Source organism: Ursus americanus, chromosome X (assembly GCF_024610735.1).
Source record: "Ursus americanus isolate L20-20 chromosome X, mUrsAme1.1.p, whole genome shotgun sequence".
Classification (NCBI taxonomy): Eukaryota; Metazoa; Chordata; class Mammalia; order Carnivora; family Ursidae; genus Ursus; species Ursus americanus.
This window is the reverse complement of record NC_142164.1, coordinates 95,867,268-95,886,433: the sequence shown is the minus strand read 5'-3', so window position 1 is coordinate 95,886,433 and position 19,166 is coordinate 95,867,268. Positions and strand designations below refer to the sequence as shown.

At 35.2% G+C, this 19,166-nt stretch overlaps 1 protein-coding gene across 11 annotated transcripts in view; it reads right to left on the bottom strand.

The window, feature by feature from the left end:
• The window catches only part of DMD (dystrophin), a 2,097,152-nt gene that overhangs the window by 1,180,569 nt on the left and 897,417 nt on the right, over positions 1 to 19,166 (bottom strand). For all 11 annotated transcript variants that reach the window (XM_087859359.1, XM_087859361.1, XM_087859356.1 and 8 more), the window contains 3 exons: positions 9,624 to 9,803; positions 9,193 to 9,321; positions 7,454 to 7,624 (listed from right to left, as the gene is read on the bottom strand). In XM_087859359.1, coding sequence (XP_087715485.1) covers positions 7,454 to 7,624; positions 9,193 to 9,321; positions 9,624 to 9,803 — 480 coding nt within the window. The remainder of the gene's footprint in view (positions 1 to 7,453; positions 7,625 to 9,192; positions 9,322 to 9,623; positions 9,804 to 19,166) is intronic.

Here is a 19,166-nt window from a genome sequence, read left to right as displayed (position 1 = left end):
ACTTTATAATTTTTAAATTGTAACCTTACTTTTAGTTAATTACTTCTAACGTGCATAGATACACTAACATAATAATGACTGTGTTTACACAGACAGCAAAGTAAACATTTGTTAATGTGGACTATGTAATCTCAATAATTGTGATAAAAGGCCACTACATTCAAATTACATTAATATCTAAATTGCAAATAAATAATCTGAGTGCTACAGATTGGTTTAAAAATGCCTCAAATCAATCAGTCTCCTCTTTCCATTCTGCAGCTTTGAAAATTTATCATTACAATGTAGGTATAAAAAAAATAAAATAATTCATGGAAACCAAAAGGAATAAAGTTTCAAGGACCAGTAACATCCTGTAATACAGAAAAGACATACTACTGATATGATATGAAGAGTTATTTCAAATCCAAATATCTGGAAAGGAAAGAAAACTTGCAAAGAAAAATATGCATATTAAAAAGACCTATCTAGAATGAAGATAATCACAAAGTTTATAGATTCATTCACTCACTCATTTTAAATTCATAAGAGCAAACTCCAAAAAAATATAAGAAATTAAATTTAAGAAATAAAGCAAATTGACTCAGAAGAGTGACATTATATTGGCTGGATTCTTTTAATAGTTAGGTAAGGTGCTGATTTATCTTTGATGCTTTGAGGATGAGAATGTGAAAATGTGGTAACTTCCCAAATTTGTGGAGTTAATAAAAGGACGTTACCCAGTACATTGGCTTTTGATTTGATGAGATTAATCTCAGGGTCATACTTCTCAGAATTGGATAGAAAATATATTGATTGGTTAAGATATATTCGTGGTTCAATTTGTTAAACATAGCTTGAAATATTTCTCTACGTCATGGTTAAATGAGTTCAGAAGTAGCAGCTGAAATAGGAGAAGAAAGGATTGTACTACAAAAATATATGAGGGAGATGAATTAAAAGCAAAAATACACCACTTTGGACGACTGCATGTTTTTTCTTTTATCTTTTTTCTTTTCTCCTTTCCTTTCTCCCTTCCTCTCTCATTTCTGTTTTTTTGTTCAATTCTTTTTTTAATACAAAGAAGTTCAATGAAATCATTGTTTTTTAAGTGAGATTAGACATGTTTATATTACTATGTATTACACTGACAATATAAATAGAGGTAATAAAGTATGCTGGGTTTCAGCATGCTGGTGTGGACAAAGCAATGAACTAGGATCTGACATTTTTCTAACTAGGCGAACTGTGAGAACATGGGCAAACCACTGGCTCTCACAGTCCCCTCTGAAAGTCCCTGGTCCAAGGAATGATTACTTTTTCATCTGATGACTGACCAGAGGAATAGTTTTCCTTCTTAAAGGATCATAATCAGGAATCACCAAACAGCTTTACATATTTTAAATGTCATGCTAGCTAATAAGACACAGTTAGTTCTAGCAAATGACATTGCTCACCAAACTGGATTAACATCTACTTCGAAAACATTTTAAATGATTGTAAGAAGGATTTGTTACTAAATTTTCAACAGAATTAACCTTAATAAAGGGATAGCAAATTACAAATGTGAAAAGAAGTTGTTGATATAGGAATTCTGTTGCTAGGCTCATTTTTTACTTATTTCAGTGAAATAAAATTAGCAAGTATACTATTACATGGTTTGGGTATTAATTTGTTAATATTATTTGAGGATATTAACTGTAATTGTTACATTTTTAGTACCCTACAAATTATGCAATTCCTGTGGAACCTCACCAAAGTTTTTATTTGTTTTCTGTTATAATTTCTTTGTAGAAAATTTTACTATAAAGTGTGTAAATATATGTATGTGTTTGTATGTGTAAAACAATGCACATGTATTACAATCTATATGTGTACACATATAAATACATACACATATACAAACAAGAACAACCATACCAATTAATGGGCCATGTTCTCTTCTGTTGGAGGTGTTAAATTAGAAAGAGACTACAAAGGGGAAAAAGATCAATATATTTGTATTGACAAGGTTGATTACTGAAAATTAGGTATTACTTAAAATTTTCAAATTCAATAAATCTTATTTTGACATTCTAGGTCATAAGAGGTATTATTTATTTCCCACTGATGTTTAGGAAAGCCAAAACATCTGTCTAAACTATCGTTAAAGTATTTATACATTACTTTTCACATATAAAGCCACTAGTTAAGATAGATTAGATCCAACCGTATAGGGTTTTTTTTTCCCCTGATATATTCTACATTAAATGGGAAACTCACTGGCTTTCTCATAGGTGTGTGTGTGTGTGTGTGTGTGTGTGTATGTGTGTGTGTATGTATGTATGAAAAGTCTCTGATCCAAAGAACGATTATTTTTGCATCTGCTAACACTGATTGGAGGTCAAAAACTTGATACTGTAATTATAATAGCAACAAAACTCTTAATATTTACACATATGATACCAGACTGTCCAAATCTCATGTGATAATTACACTAAAACATATAGAGAAACTGCTACATGAATTTTAAAAGCAATTTTAAGGCCCATTATGGAAATTAAAGAGTATATGATATAAAATACCAATGGCACATAACTCTTTTTTTCCCCCCAATAGCACATAAATCTTAATAAAGTGGGTCTCAGATCATGAGCATCGATATCACCTAGAAACTTCTTAGACATGCAAATATCAGGCCACACTCAAGGCCTATTGAGTCATAACCTCTATGGGCAGTGGGGACGGGGGATAGACAGCAATCTATGTTTTAACAATTCCTCCAAGTACAGAAAGGTTTGAAAGTCACTGCTCTACACTGTCACTTCTTTTCCATTCCAGAGATATCCCTTTATTTGAGGTACTCAGTGTTTCTCATCTAGACTATCACAATGGCTTCCTAATTGGTTTCCCTAAGTTGAATTCTCTTCACAACCACTGTTGGACTAACCTTTCAACAGTGCACTGAAAAAAAAAAAAAACATTAAGAACTCCTCATTGCTTACTGAATTAAGCATAAACTATTAGTCTGGTTGTCATGACCCCTCCACACTGTGTCTAATCATCCTTTTCAGTCTTATCATCCACAACTAAGCTTCACGCTCCATGATCTACATTTCGTAAGTAAACTGAATATACTCTCCACTGAACACTCTATACACTCTTGAGCTTTTTCATAGGTTATCCTGAATTGCTACCTCCTCTATGTTGCTAGAGTGGCTGCTAAATTCACCCAGCATACACTCATTCTTGGCTCAATATCCATGAACATATCTCGCTCCACCATTAAACAGTAAGCTCCTTGAATTCATCACACCTTAGCTAGCAATGCAGGTACTGCAGAACCAAACATTGTGACCTGAAATACTACATGGTTGGTAAGAGATCATTCATATTGGTCCTTTTTTCCAACCATTTCTTCATTAATCCTTTACGATCTACCTCAACTACTATCTCTCTCAAAATGCAGAATTCCCTCTCCAACTTGGCTTCTCAGAAGATGGAGAGGAGTACAGCTGCCATAAGGAACAGCACTAAGTAGTCAGTTTATTTCTGCCCTCTATGCATCTGTTTCCTGTTACTTCTTTTCCAGACAGCATCTTCCTCACCATCACCCTGCTATACCACCATGTTCAGAAGCCCTGAGACAGAAAGAGTTGAGACATGTTGTCTTTCCCCATTGATTCCACTGACTTTATCCAGGGTTAGGAAGTTACCACTGATTCATTTTTATAATTCTCACCATCCCCATTAAAACTGCCATTTTCTCAAACTGATTTCATACAGATTAGGAGAGATTAAGCTTTCTCAAAGCACTCAGACACTACCGATAAAACTAAATGCAATAAGAGATAGCATTTCATGTCATATTTGGGACAAGCAGAACTTCCTAGTATTTCTTATATTGGTCTGCTTGATAATCTATAAAGCTGATCCTTACAATGGAAATAGCAAAGACATCTTCTTGATCCCAGCCCATTACCAACAGAGGCCAGAAAGAGAAATCAGCCATTCCTCCGTTTCTTTTTCCCATCAACTTCTGTCTTAATTCTCAAAATTTGGCCATTCAAGGCTAACATATAATATGATGGAAATAATTGTGGATATTAATGATTTTTATCATTTTGTAACTATAAAGTAATATGTAGGTTTTTAAATGTATGCTTTTACATATCTTAAGTTATTCGATCTTTACCACAAACTTCAGATTAAGATAAGACAGATATCATCTTACTACTTTTCTAGATAAAAACATGGCTCTGAGAGGCTAAGTATCATATCCACAATCACATTCAAAGCAAGTTTTGTGGCTTGAAATTAAGAACTTTTTCCTTTGACCATGCTGTTCCTCATTAATGGTTACAAATTACCACTGCAGAGAGCTGCATCTGATGGACGAGTTCTCAACCAATCTAAACTGAGGACCCCAATGCTCATTGCCTTCTGGATTGTCTAATTTCTTGTCATGAACAGTCTTTGCAGGAGACATAAACTTTGTATTCTTCACCAACAATGAATCTAGGGACTGTCGGTGGGTTTTCAGGGTAAAATTTTGCTCTACTCAACTGCCCTTTCTAGTTCACCTTTAAAAGGATCCAGAAGTTAGTTCTTATACTGAGTCTATTTTCTACCCATATATATTCCCAACCTACTTTAATTTATCACTGCAGATTTTTTCCCAGATAATTTTTTTAAGTAAAACCTGCCCATAGACTTAACCATAAAAAGGGCATTATCCAACTAATCTTACCATGCATAAGCTCTACTGTATTAGGAACTTGACTTTGAGATCAAGTCACCCCTGAGAATTAGAGCACTTCCAGAATTACCCTACTCCATAAGCAAACACACATACAGGTCATTTTAAATTCCTTATTGCACCAACAAAAGATGACTGGACTGTCAAATTTTAGAACTATTAAGAGGTAATTACTCCTAATTTTAGCTAATCTAACCCAGAAATTTTACACTATGTTCTATGGACATAACTTGTATCTCTTGAATCCTACCACAGGAAGGAGAAAGATAAAAGGACAGAAATCCACCCATCCACTAACTGTCCTGTTATCCATTTTATACATTCTGTTCTAAATAATAACCCTTGGGGGCCGGGGGTGGTGGTGGGGTGCTTTCCTTTTAAGGATTACTAATCTAGTTTAATTCCCTTATCTTACAAACACTAAAGTGGAATTTAAGAGAAATCACATGTTCTGCCTAATACTGACAAAGTTAGTCCTCGGATTCTGTCTTCTATGTCCACTGCTCTTCATATTATACTATGTGATTGCTGGAATCACCTCATTAATTGAACATCTTCATGAAGATGTACTAGTGTTAAACATGTCAGATGGCTGCAATGACTATTTGTTTGTGTTTGTAAACAGATATTTTTAAGTATCTTTTGTACCCGTGCATATTTCCACACTCACTAGCATGATGCACTGAACAGATCAGCAAAATGTCAGATAAGCTTTACCTCCATGTTTTTGGTTTCATCACGATAGAGCATAATTATCTCTCAAAGCCCCCAAATGGGGTCACTATCGCATCCAGTCATCTTTATTAATTTAGAGAAAAAGGAGTACTTTGAAAAGTGACAATGCGATTCTTTTGTTAATTAATATATAATTGAAAATACTGATTTAAAATCTCTTATGCCTTTCTTCAGTACGGAAAATAAAAGAAGTGCAGCGAGTGGCTCACCTAATGCATGACATATGGAAGTAACTGACAAATGTGTACGGAACATAGGATGAAAATTCACAAACTTCTCTTGGCCATGCTAAGTCTGGCAGTTTCTATCATGCAGGTTGAATTCTACTCTTATTTCAATATCTACAAGTCACAATCTTGTGACATATCTTGCCTTAATCTACTGTTGAAAGGATCAAGAAAATAATACCCTGTTTTCTTTGAAATATTCTATAGCTTAGTGATATATGTGACAGAAAGAATATAAAACATAGTGATGAAGAATTAGCATCCATTTCTTAAGATGACTGAAATAGGCTTTGGTTGTTTAGATATTACATACTCTAATGATAATCCCTAGAAGTAAAAACAATTGTCTTAAACAGCAGAGTGAATTCTTACAAAAAACAATTATGCTGTGAAAATAAATTCTGGAGTCTTTCAGATATTTTCCAGGAAAGGACGGCTTCCTTAAAATAGTACATAAATGAGTATCACTAACTCATTAACTTAAACATTACAAAGAAGCAGCAACGCATTAAGGAAAGCTAGTATCTTTTTGCTTTGGGAAGGCAAGTTCTGAAGGATATCTATGTCTCATGGGTATAAAGTATTTGAAATTCATATCACATTTCCATATATTTTAGAAACTTTTAAATATGTACTACTACATATAACAGTGATACATTGGAATGCGTTAGAAAATAGAGCAATTGTAAATCATGCTATTATTGGGTGTCCATATTTTTCAAAATAATTTTCAAGCATATTTTCCTATTGTTCCAGGGATTGACACTTACCTGACATATTACATCATATTTTCTCACAAATATTTCAATAACGTTTTTCTCATTTAAGATTATTTATAGCAATTATCTGTATATGTAAATACATATATTTATTTTACATACATTTTTGTATTTGAAAGCATATCATATATATTGAAAAATGTGTCAATTGACATTTTATAAAATTGGGGGTAATTACCTTGCAATGTGACGCTCACCCAAAAGAGTTGGATTTATATATTTTTATATATTTTTGCAAGCTACCTATTAGGTAAGATTTTGTCTTCATTAAATGTTACACAAATATAAAGGGTTATCATGCAAAAGTTCCATATCCCCTGGTTCTTCATTAAATAGAATAAATATAGACATATAAAATTACAAATTTAAGATATATAAGCTTTGCAATTATTTGTTTTCATTGCTTGAGCATGTCATTGTAGCCTAATGGGTTTCGTCACAGTAAGTACCGGCAGTTAGCAAGAGCAAGTTAACTACACACACATACACACATGTGCACAACCAATAAAGAGATACAAACGCCCTAGACCATGCAGGAGATGTACAAGGCCCCATTTTGGATATGTGATCCATATTACACACAAGCAATATTATATTTGGCAAAATAAGTCAGTAGTGCTTTCCTTAGATGGATGTCTTTTGTGCTTTTTTGTTGTTGTTGTTGGCCTGCAGCATGCTATTTGTTACTTTGCTGTAGGTTACCCCTGAAAGTACATATGTAAACCAGTACAGAATGCAGTTCTAGAATAGCTGTGGCATGAAAGGAAAAATGACAGAAAGAGAGAAAGAGAGAGACAGGGAGACTGGTGGGGGTGTAGCGGGGAGAGATTGATCTCTCATGAGATTCAGTGGTAAAATTTCCTTAAATACATTTTGGCCTTCATTTTCTTTTTGAAAGCCTTGCTGTGGGGGTCGCTTGCCCCCTTCAGAGTACTGCGCAACCTTCGCAAGAGATCATTTATCACTAGTTTCCACCTTGGAGCAGATCTTCCTACCTTTCCAGTCTTAATTCTGTGAGAAATGGCTGCAAATCGATGGTTGAGCTCTGAGATTTTGGGCTCTATTACTTTCCTGCAGTGGTCGCCGCGGTTTGCCATCAGGTTTGCTGCTTTGTCACGCGTGGAATCCACCTTTGGGCGCATGTCATTCATTTCAGCCTTTAAACGCTATATTCCGTGAGCAAGAGACAGGGCTTGAAGTTAGTAATTAAATGGAAGTTGAGAGAGAGCCAGAGAGTGAGAAAGAGAAAGAAAGAACGAGCATATGCAGAAGAATACAGAGGGAGGAAAAAAGCCAACTTCCATAAAATAGAGGAGAAGACTGAGAATGTGTGCCATTTCAGGAAAATAGGTCACTGTCCTTGTTTAAGTTGGGTCTAGGTTTATTTTTAGCCTGAGGAAGGACGAGGGATGTTTTCCTGACTTCTCTATGTTACCTGCAACAATCATAATATTTTTATATTTAGTCTTATTTTATCTTAACTCTACTCAATTTCATAGCTGTGGAGCAATCCTAATATATGCTCAGGAGGAAAGGTAGCTGAAGAACAATTTTCTGTTCCTTCCTGGGTGCTTTTGAGTTCCCTTTTGTTTATCATATTGAGTGTCATGGGGAAAAATTGATTTTCCAACAGATAAGGATTCTGTGTCACAGACAGAGGGAGTGAGGGAGGTTCTGCCTGATTCAAGGGGTCATAGCAGGTATAAGTGGAATAACTCAGGTCCTATTATTTCAAAGACCCTGAAGGAAATTCACTGTAAGATGGCATTCCTTAACTACACATCAAAGGACAAGAGAAAGCAAGATAAGGTACACACAACAGAGTGAATATGTTTCAGGGATAGTCTGAAATATAACAGTTTTTCATTAAAAATGAACTATAATCTTTGGAAAATAGCAATTTCATAAAAAGGAAACAAATGAATTGTTCAGACAGAAACTACAATTTTTGAGTGTTCTTTAAATAGCAACCCACTAGTTAAATACCATTATTTTGGCAAAATAAAATAAGGAATCATTAATTTAAATGAAATTTGTTAAAAATTCAACTCTTCCTAATTGAGAAAGATGTTATCAAATGGAGATAATATAGCATCAATAAGATAAAGTCACACATTATCTCTCTCATATCCTTTTATAGGTGCCTTTTTTTTTTAAATGAAGATTAAGTTTCCTTTCTGAAAGATGACTCAGGACATCCTAATAATGGGTTTCAGCACACAAAGAGCACAAAGCCATGTTTACTTTACATATGGTTAAAAATAAAAACATCCAGATTTATATAAGCTCAGTACTGCTACTAATTACGAAGATTTGGACATTGCATAGGCAAAATGTCCAGATGATTGAATTTCAGGTGTTTACTCAGATAGGCTGTGAAAGATACCAGGAAACTGATCCTTGTGTTAGATATAAGAACACACTACTAACTAGTCAAATGGGCAGGAATTTGCAAAAAATGACACCAAAATATATCCTGGAATCCCTCTGTCATCAGAGTTTAAGTTTTGTGTAATTAGCTGAGAGGTGGATATGGGCAGATATCCAGATTACAAAACTCTTCAAAGTCATTAACTCCCATGTGAATTAAGAAAATAGGGAGGGAAGGAAAGTAGGAGGAGAGGGAGGAAGGAAGAGAGGAAGAACTTTTTTCACTCTTATTAAGAAGTCCTTGATGATCGACATAATTGGTGTGCAGTTAGAAAATTACTTTTTATAATATTTTATTTGCTACCTTAAGTACGTCTTCTTTTTGCTGAGGTTTCTTTTTCTCAGATTCATCCAAAAGTGCTTCCGCCTGAACGATCCAGTTTGTGATGTAATCCACATTCTGGTCAAAGTTTTCCATGTGCTTCTGGTATTCCTTAATTTTACAGAGATATACCATAACATAATATTGGTTAGACAATATTCTTAAAAGGTTTGTCCTACTTTCTATAATGTTAAAAGACAAAAAAATGGTATCAGTCAAATCACACTTAGGTGTGATCGCCATATAAAATATAGCAGAGACATGGCAAAATATTAAAATATAGTTATAGGTGTTAAGAGCTAGCATTTATGTGAAGTTGAGGAATTTGGAGACATAAATATTATTATTCAAAGCATACATAATTCTCTCTCATAACAGAGAGGGGTTGAAAATCCTCTAGCCTCTTCTCTTACCAACAAAAGGTTTAACCACTCTTCTGCTCGGGAAGTGACAGCTATCCAGTTACTATTCAGAAGACTCAGTTTATCTTCCACCAACATCTCCTTCTTGCCCAAAACCGTTTTCAAGGCCTCTCCTAGCTCTGTGACACTCTTCAGGTGAACCTTCTGCTTCTCAATCTCTTTCTGAGTAGCCTGTGAAAAGGACAGTATTTGAGCTTGGAGTAATATACTGTAGTCTTTAGATTTAATGCTTTTGAAATGGCTGTGTATATGGTTACTGCAGTAAGATTTTTCAGTGATTTAAACCTTCCATATGTCTTTATGGATGATGAAAATCATACCATATACATTGTAGTTTCCTTATTGGGTAGAGATAAGCATATATGTATACAAAAACATGATGAATTTCTATTTATTTATGATTGTTTACATCAACAAACATACATATTGTCCATCTAAACATATTTACATTTACTTAATCTGTAAATGTACTGGCTGAAGACAGACCTCAGAAATCCCATCTACAAATAAGCAACTGCTTTTAGAAAATTCATCAATTAGTGCGCTCTTGTATTTCTACAGTAGACACTTTCAGCATTTTTTTTTAAAAGATTTTATTTATTTATTCGACAGAGATAGAGACAGCCAGCGAGAGAGGGAACACAAGGGGGAGTGGGAGAGGAAGAAGCAGGCTCACAGCAGAAGAGCCTGATGTGGGGCTCGATCCCGTAACGCCGGGACCACGCCCTGAGCCGAAGGCAGACGCTTAACCGCTGTGCCACCCAGGCGCCCCGACACTTTCAGCATTTTGATGCCACAAACCTATTTGGAATCTGATGAAACACAAGGACTCTTCCTTATAATAATATTTTTTAAGTCCACCAGATTTTAAAGGAAAGGAGTTCTACTGGAATACAATATACAAAATATCTTTTTAAAAATTGTAAGATAGTAATACCTGTTTTCTTTCCTAACATGTGTTACTATAATAATTTAGCAGATCCTTAGGATAATTTAAAAGTAGTGGTAACCGTAACTGGTGTCGTGAAATATATACAATGACTAGAATGTGATGTAAAATTATCTGCCATCTTTACTGGTGGCAAAGTTTCAGGAACTGCTGCTATTACTGGGGTTTCCTGCTCACATTCATAATTGAAAAATAACACTTTAATTTCAATTAGAGGCCCATGAAAATAAAGAGGCAATATGAAAACCTTTAAGAGAACGCCACCATTTTCTAAGATTTGACTTACAAAACTTGAAAATGAGCACATTTAATATTAGAAATTATGTAGAAAGTTGATAGAAAAACTGATCCTAGTAGAAATGTTTATAGTCAGCTCTACCCCCAGCCCTTCCCTGCTGATGTATCACAGCTGACCAGGTGACCATCTTGCACTTCCCTACCTCTGTCCCAATCCCTTTCTTGCCCTCAGACAGTTGTGGGACATTTCACTAGGGGGTAAGCCAGACCGGATCCTCACAAGAAGTTTAACTGAAAGATACAGAGACTGTGATAACACACCAGCTAAGTCATTTAGAAATGGAACTGATGTCTTCACCGCCAACCAAAGTCATAGACAAAATCACTGGGAAGCAGCAACAGTAATAAGGAGGAGGGAACCCGCCTGCAAAGAGGCAAATGAAACATGTATGGAGAGTAACAGAGGTGGTCCAAGTAATCGAGACCAAGAGCAAGGGTCTCTATGAGGCCAGTTTGTAACTCACCTTTAATTCTTAGATGCTCTGTGGCTGTCTTTCCTTTATACCATCAGGCTTGCTGCATTCAAAATCACTATCTGTACACATTTTGCTTTTGCCTTTCACATCACATAAATAGGGGGAATAAATGAGGTAAAAAAACTGTATAAAGTAATTTGTGCACAAAGATGTTGTTTCTCCTAACCCAAGATAATCTTTTGTATTTGTGTTTTTCTTTTCCAATAGAAAAATATCTGAAATTCAAGTAATTAGGGTTATCTGTAATGCACGTGTCATCTGTATTACATGGGTGAACTTAGCTATTCATAGAAGGAATTCCTTCATGTAGCAATCATCAATGTTACTGAGCTCCTACTAAAGGCATCACTGTTGTAGTAATGACATAGGTGATTCTACGTAATTTAAGAAAATTATGAGAAATGCCTCCTTTGCATGAAAACGGCCCCTCTGGAATTTGACTTGTCAATGGTCATGGGCTAGATTTCAGCCCTTTCATTCCTTTCATCTGCATCCTTGTGTAGAACACAACTTTTAAAACCTTATATGGTGGCCATTGTTCTAGGCACTGTGAATAAATGACAAAGTCTCTGCTCTTATAAAACTTATACTCAAGATGTATTTGTCAAAGATACGGAAAGACAGGCAAATGAACATGCCCTCCTTCCTGCATTCATTCCAGACTAGTGGCTTGTCACCAGAGATGATTTATTTGCAAAAGTAACACCTTAAAAAGTTGAATCTTACTTTGTATTTGGATTGCTAATTATCTCTTAAAATGTCTTAAAGATGACACTATATTTTGGCTTTGCTATAAAAAGTTGTATACACAGACATTTGTCTCTTCTATGCCAGGCAATGCAATTAAAGGCAATGGAAATTTCCAAATCTCAGAAAGGTTAGAAGTTTTGAATTTAGGAAATACTGTTGCCAAAAGTTCATGGATCACAACCAACTATTATGGATTAAACATCTGCCAAAATTCTATAGCTAATTTTCAAGAGAAAACGTTTAATGTCCAGGGATACTTCATTCAGTTAATGAAGAATAAAACAGGAAATGTAGATAATTTCTAGTGTCACTTTAGCTTCCCCAATATTATAAGATAGAACTCAAAGACATGAAAGTTATTGCCATAAGGAACATAAGCTTGAAAAAAGCAGTGACTATCATGGTGGTTCATCACTGCTTATGGCCAAAAGTGATTCACTCTTTCCACTCTTACTGTCAAAAAACCTAGAGTTAAATCTTCACATTTGGCATTCAAGAACAAACTGGTATTAAATCATTTGTATAAATGCGATTTATCATTAGGAAAAATACTGTGCTCATTGAACAGATTTTCACTTTTCCTACAAAAGTATTTTTACATTAGTTTCAGGTGTATAACAGACTTATTTTAAATTAAAATCATGACTTTATTATCATCTTAGACTTCAAAAAATATACTGATCTGGCTTTCTGAAGATCTCAATTAAATATCAGTTAGTGAATTTGCTTTTGGTGCTTAATATCCACTCTGTACTGTGCCAATCACTGCCAGAGATTAGAAAGGAAGTAGTCTTTGCATACCCTGATTTAAATTTACCCACAGTGTAGCTGCAGAGAATGGCTAAAGTGCAATCAAATAATTCGGTATCATACTAGAAAGAACATAATTTATTGACAAAGATGAGTCATGGCTGCGATGAGCATGAATGGCTTTAAGGGAGAGGTGATACTTGAAACTGAAGTTCACCATTAAGGATCGGATGGTTTGGATTGACTACAGACAATGTGCCAAACAACACAGAAAATATGAAGGTCAGAATCAAAAGCCACCAAAAGAAAAATATGGGATCCTTACTGGAAACCAAAAAGATAAATTTTGTGATGTCAAGGAACCATTCTCCCAGCTCTAATAGTTTTCCATACCATAAGCATGTCTATACTTGCTGATGTATTGAGAACTGAACCACTAGACTGAACTCCAGCTACTGTTTTGGCCATTCTTTCCATACCCTCATGCATACCTCTCAAAGGAATGTAGTTTCTTAAGGGGTTGGTGAGATGGGGAGAAAGAGTTGAACAAAACATGATACTTCTTTCTCTTAAAAAGCATCCAATCCTCAGCATGCATGCCTTCTCCGGCTGCCGTGCTGGGTGAGCAATGGAGAATGTTCTGAAGGGTCTACCCTTCTGAATGGACAAGTCCAAATTCAGTGACTAAATCGATGAAGTTGTAACTCAACTTTTAGTTTTTTTTTTTCAAACTTGTCGTAATGTGACAGCTTCTAGTGTTGATTTTAAGACTGAGTAAAAAACAAAATTATGCATATTAAGTTTTATTTTGACCTATGACATGATCATAAGTCCAATTTCGGTAGTTTCACCAGCAGCTTAATGTGAACTACACACTTGGCACCTGGGGCTCTTAACGACATAGGAAAAATATCAGCTAAGAGAAGAACTCGGTTTAAATATTAACTGCCATTAAAGCTAACACATTTTTACTGTCCATATGTTTAATCTGTAAGATTTGATACCAGCTCCAGCATAGTGTCAAAACAGTAAACACTAATTTCTATGATTTCAAAGACATAAATGTGTTGTCGACTTCTTCCTAGCCACAGCAATTTTCAAATGCTACTCCAATTTCCTTATAATAAAAAAGGGGTAGCATAGGTTAACTTCTCCTAATAAAGATACCCATGTGTTCAGTGAAGGATGGAAAATACATTCTTATTCATTCTTCATATCCAAAAGTTAAATCACTCGAGTCTAATTTAAAAGGACATGAGGTTCAGGATTCAGCCATCAGCTTATCAATTCATTACACTGATGGGTTAGCAGGATGGAAAAACTCATTCTGTTGATTTCTAATGATCACACCATCATGTGATGGAAATATTTTTGTTAATTTTATTTAAAGGTGAAATGGTAAAAAGTGTAAGATTAATAATCTGGTCCCATAGAAACACATCTACAACTATAACAGGGGCAGAGAAACATAGCCCACTTGGGCTTGACCTCTCACTTTTTCAGAGGTCCAATGGCTTCCAAAAGGTTTCCTGGAATTTCCTAGTGACTTAGGTTCTTAGGATAACTTCTCTGACTTCCTATCATTCCCACTCCCCACCCCCAACCTTTTTAATCTCTGTCTCCTGACCCATAGGTTCAGTCTTCATTCACTCACACATTTAGTTAAAAAAAAAAAATGTGGGGCACCTGGGTGGCACAGCGGTTAGGCGCCTGCCTTCAGCTCAGGGCGTGATCCCGGCATTATGGGATCGAGCCCCACATCAGGCTCCTCCGCTGTGAGCCTACTTCTTCCTCTCCCACTCCCCCTGCCTGTGTTCCCTCTCTCGCTGGCTGTCTCTATCTCTGTCAAATAAATAAAATCTTTAAAAAAAAATGTGCCACGATACCATTTCCATATATCTTTCTCGCTTTACTAAGATGCTACTAAATTCTTGTTTATTTTAGCTCTTTCTTAATCTCTTATGCAAGTTCCCTCTAATATGGATGAAGGGTTAACTAACACACCCAAAAGGGTATTTTAAAAGGTACCCTTCCGCAAGTAGATTCTGCATTTAGTCAGTCTACATAAATATTATACCATTTCTGGTCATCAGGAATGGGAGAGAGTTCTTTCACCTTTAGGTACAAAATATAGTTATGGGAAAAAACTTAAAAATTACATTATTGCAATTATAAAATGCATTTATCACATATTAAGATTTCTGAAATTGACATGACACTTAGAATTTGTATTCATGTTTAAGGTGGCAGTGTTTCTTTTCATCTACTACAGCTGTAATTAAATCAATGGTGCATCATACAATCTAATGTCTTAAATGTGATAAAATATGATATTAATTGTTTTCACAGGTCCCTACATTTCTCTGCCATGGCTAGTGGTTTAGGACACATTTTATTATTAGGCTAATGTGATGGAATAATATAATGATAAACTCAAAAAGAATATAAAACATTAAATAGTGGATTTTATGGCAATGTATATTGACTTTTTATTAATAATGTATTGTCTATTAAAAAAGAATTTCATAATAGCAGAATGTGCAGAACAGAAATTACAGCTATAACTATAATGACAGTGAATAGTGACTCCAATGGCATTTAACAGATGTTCTATTTTCTAAGTAACAGCTGCTTGATGCATTCATTGTACCAAGTTAATGGTCTGCTAGTGTTATTTCACTTCACAGATAAATTACTATGCTCGCTTTAAAAAAAGATATGTAATTTTTCATGGGGATGATAGTGTAACAGACTTTAGAAATAAGTAATAGTTCTCATGCTTTTATAGCTAAGAGGAGTGATGAGTTGAAGCAATTATCCAGATAATCTAGGACCAGAGGCCAGATCTCTTTAAACTGTGAAAGGTGATTGTTTAAAAAAAAAATACAGGACATGGTTGACTAAACTGAATGTAGATCTCAGAAGATTACTTGTACTGCATTATCTAGTGGTTCCTTTCTGAATTATTAGAGACACTGGCCAAACTCAGGCCAATTAAATCATAATCTCTGGGGATAGGCTCCAGGCATTGATAGTCTTTCAAATTTTCCCAGGTGATTTCAATGTGCAGCCAATGCTGAGAACAAATTGGCAAACAAAATGATGAGATTTTACTGGTTGACTGTCATTAAATTTTAGGACTAAAGTGACAGAAGAAAGATAATTGAGGAAATTTATCACTGTTCTTCCTCATGTTGAATATTATAAAAATCTGTCCCTGAAATCAAAGTGAAAATCACAATGACTTGTTACATAAATGGCTATTTAGACATCAATTATTTTGCATTATTTAACACCCTGAATTGAATTCAACATCTGTGTGTATGTGTGATTCTTTCAGGCAACTCTCAGTATCCCGACACTACTGTTAATAAAATCTAATGGTCAATTTATGAAAAATAGGAGATATGAACTATCCAAAAAGCTGATGGATTTAAAGTATTAAAGAACTGAAATAATTTTTTCAGGGAATTATATTTGATCATTTTAATTTTTATATAACACTGTGAATATTAAAAGGGCTTTAATGTAGCTGAATTATTTAAATGGCTTTGAATTTTTGACTACTGAAACTAAGTTGGGAATACATGAAATTTGCTAGTGGTTAAGACAGAAAATCATACTTTGCTGAAGCTTACATTTTCCAAACATAATGATTGTCAGAGATATAAACTTCTATTTAATCACATAACTATTTACTTTCCTACAGTTATATTTTTGTGCTCAAATCATATGCTAAATAATTGTAGCCATAATGGGATATTGGGAATCAACTGACTTATATCCAACTAATCAAAGTGATTTTAAGACATTAACAAGTGATAATCTAAAATATAAAATCACACCAGTGGCGACAGACTACAGGTTATAATAGGAGACAAGTGCACACAGGATTTTCATTTTTTTAATTTTCATGCACACTTATTTAATCTGCATTTTAAATTTGGCCATTGTGTATATTTTTCATATTGTGAATGACAAATACCTTTTTGTGTCATGTTAGAATTAGATTACCTTAAAATTATTAGAAAATACAACTTCTAACAATAATTATAGTGGGGAAAAAGCTAATGAAATCAAAGATAGTATTGGATTTTAATTGTGGATTTTCTGTGTGTCAGGACTTCTATTTTCACATCTATAAAATGGGAGTATTTGATCAGATGATTGTTCATGTTTCCATTTGTTCTAACACCATAATGTCAGAAGCACGTCAGCATTTTTCTCTTCTCTCAAAAAAAATGCTTTTTCGTTATGTTTTGTCATCTCTTAAATTGCATTTCACTGAATGGATATTTACTGAGCATGCACTATGGGTCATTATTATTTTATGTGCAAGGGAAACAGCAGTGAACAAAACACATATTTTTCCTTGTTCTCTCGGCAAGTGAAATTGTTAATGCCCATGGTAGTCCAAGAAGATAGAAGCTGTCATGACAGCTCAGGGATCCTGTGCAGTGCTGGTACTCAAACTTTCCAGGTGCTGCTAATCTCTTCTAGTTTGCCTTACCATTTCCTTCCACTGTGTCTGTTTCTACTCTATAGACATCAGTGTTTCTGATCTCAACCTGGCAAACTCCCTTAACAGAGATTTGTAAGGTATGAGGGGAGAAAATGTCTAATCCTGGAACTGTAACAAACATGACAGTTACAGTTTCCTCAAGCCATCTCTGTTGTCCAGACCATGCAGCTGGGAGTGATCCAGCAGGGGGCAGGAAGGGGCAGAGGGAGAGAGAGAATCTTGAACAGGTTCCATACCCAGCACAGAGCCCAACACAGGACTCAATCTCATAACCCTGAGATCATGACCTGAGCCGAAATCTTCAGAAGCCTAACCAACTGAACCACCCAAGCGCCCCTCAAAATCTTAATATTAATTTTTCCCTCTTTATCACCATTCTAATGGAGGCAGACTGTTTGAGTTTTAAAATACAGGGAAAGGGCTACCGAGCTTTAGGAATTTCAAATTACCATTAACAGTATAACTTTTCAATTCCTATTATTAAACTTTTATCTCATTTCTGTTATTATTCTAAAAAGTCTGCTTCCTGTTATTTGAATTTAATTTTTTTTTTTTTACCTTTCAATGGTATGGACTACCTTTTAAATGTATTCACTTTTTCCCCTGTAACTGCAATCTGGAAGTATAAGCATATGGTGGGAGCTGACAGGACAGTTTTTCTTGCTTCCAGCTGTGCCTCCAGCTAATCAGCCTCGCCACCATCCTAGCTACTTCTGGAAGTTCTCTCATTCTTTCTTTTCTTGAGACCTCCAAAAATCTGATCTGAGATACCTAAGAGATTCTCAGGTTTATAGTCATCCCCAAGTGGACAGTACTTTTAAACATTTTGAAATGTTTCATACAGCACTCAGTATCTTTTGGGAGGGCTATGTGCTCTAACACCTCTGGTTTTGAACATGTGACTATAGAATTTGGAGCAGGAGTAAAACCTAAACGAGAGATTTTGTTTTGGAAAGTCCACTTCTACAACTTTGTTGGCCTATCAAAAGGACCCTGCAGTGCCATACTCATACTCATTCATGAAGAAGACACGGAAGTCCAGGGTCGGGCTCATGGCACTGGTTTTGCACGGAAGCAAACTGAGAGAAAAATGGCAATATAAGCCTTTTTATTACGTTTATTATAAGAATATTAATAAAGGTGCTATCTCATTTATGATCCCGTCTAATTTTTCTTCTGTATCTCAATTTTAGAAAAATGCTCTCAATAGTACATTAAAACTATTTTAATGATAGTTTTAATAATTTGAACACTTTGAATCTCAGAAGTATGTTTACTTCCATTTCAGTTATACAAGATGAATAAGTAAACTCGAGATCTGTTGTACAACGTTTTGCCTATAGCTAACAATACAATATTGTAACTGGATAGATCTCACGTTAAGGGTTCTTAGCACAGTAAAAACAAAAGCAAAAACAAAAAGTATGTTTACTTTTTATTTTGCCCAATAGGAAGCTTGGTGCCAAACTTTTTTTTTAAGATTTTATTTAAATATTTGGGGGGGGGGAGAGAGAGAGAGAACAAGCCCACACCGGGGAAGGAGCAGAGGAGAAGGGAGAGGAAGAGGTAAAGAATCTCAGGCAGACTCCATGCTGAGTGTGGAGCCCAATGCAGGGCTTGATTTCATGACCCTGAGATCATGACCCTGAGATCATGACCTGAGCTGAAACCAAGAGCCAGACGCTTAACCCACTGAGCCACCGAGGTGCCCCAGCTTGGTGCCACGTTTTGAGGCTTTAGCCTCCTCTGCCTATTCCACTACCCATGGAATACTGTGGGCATATTTCTGT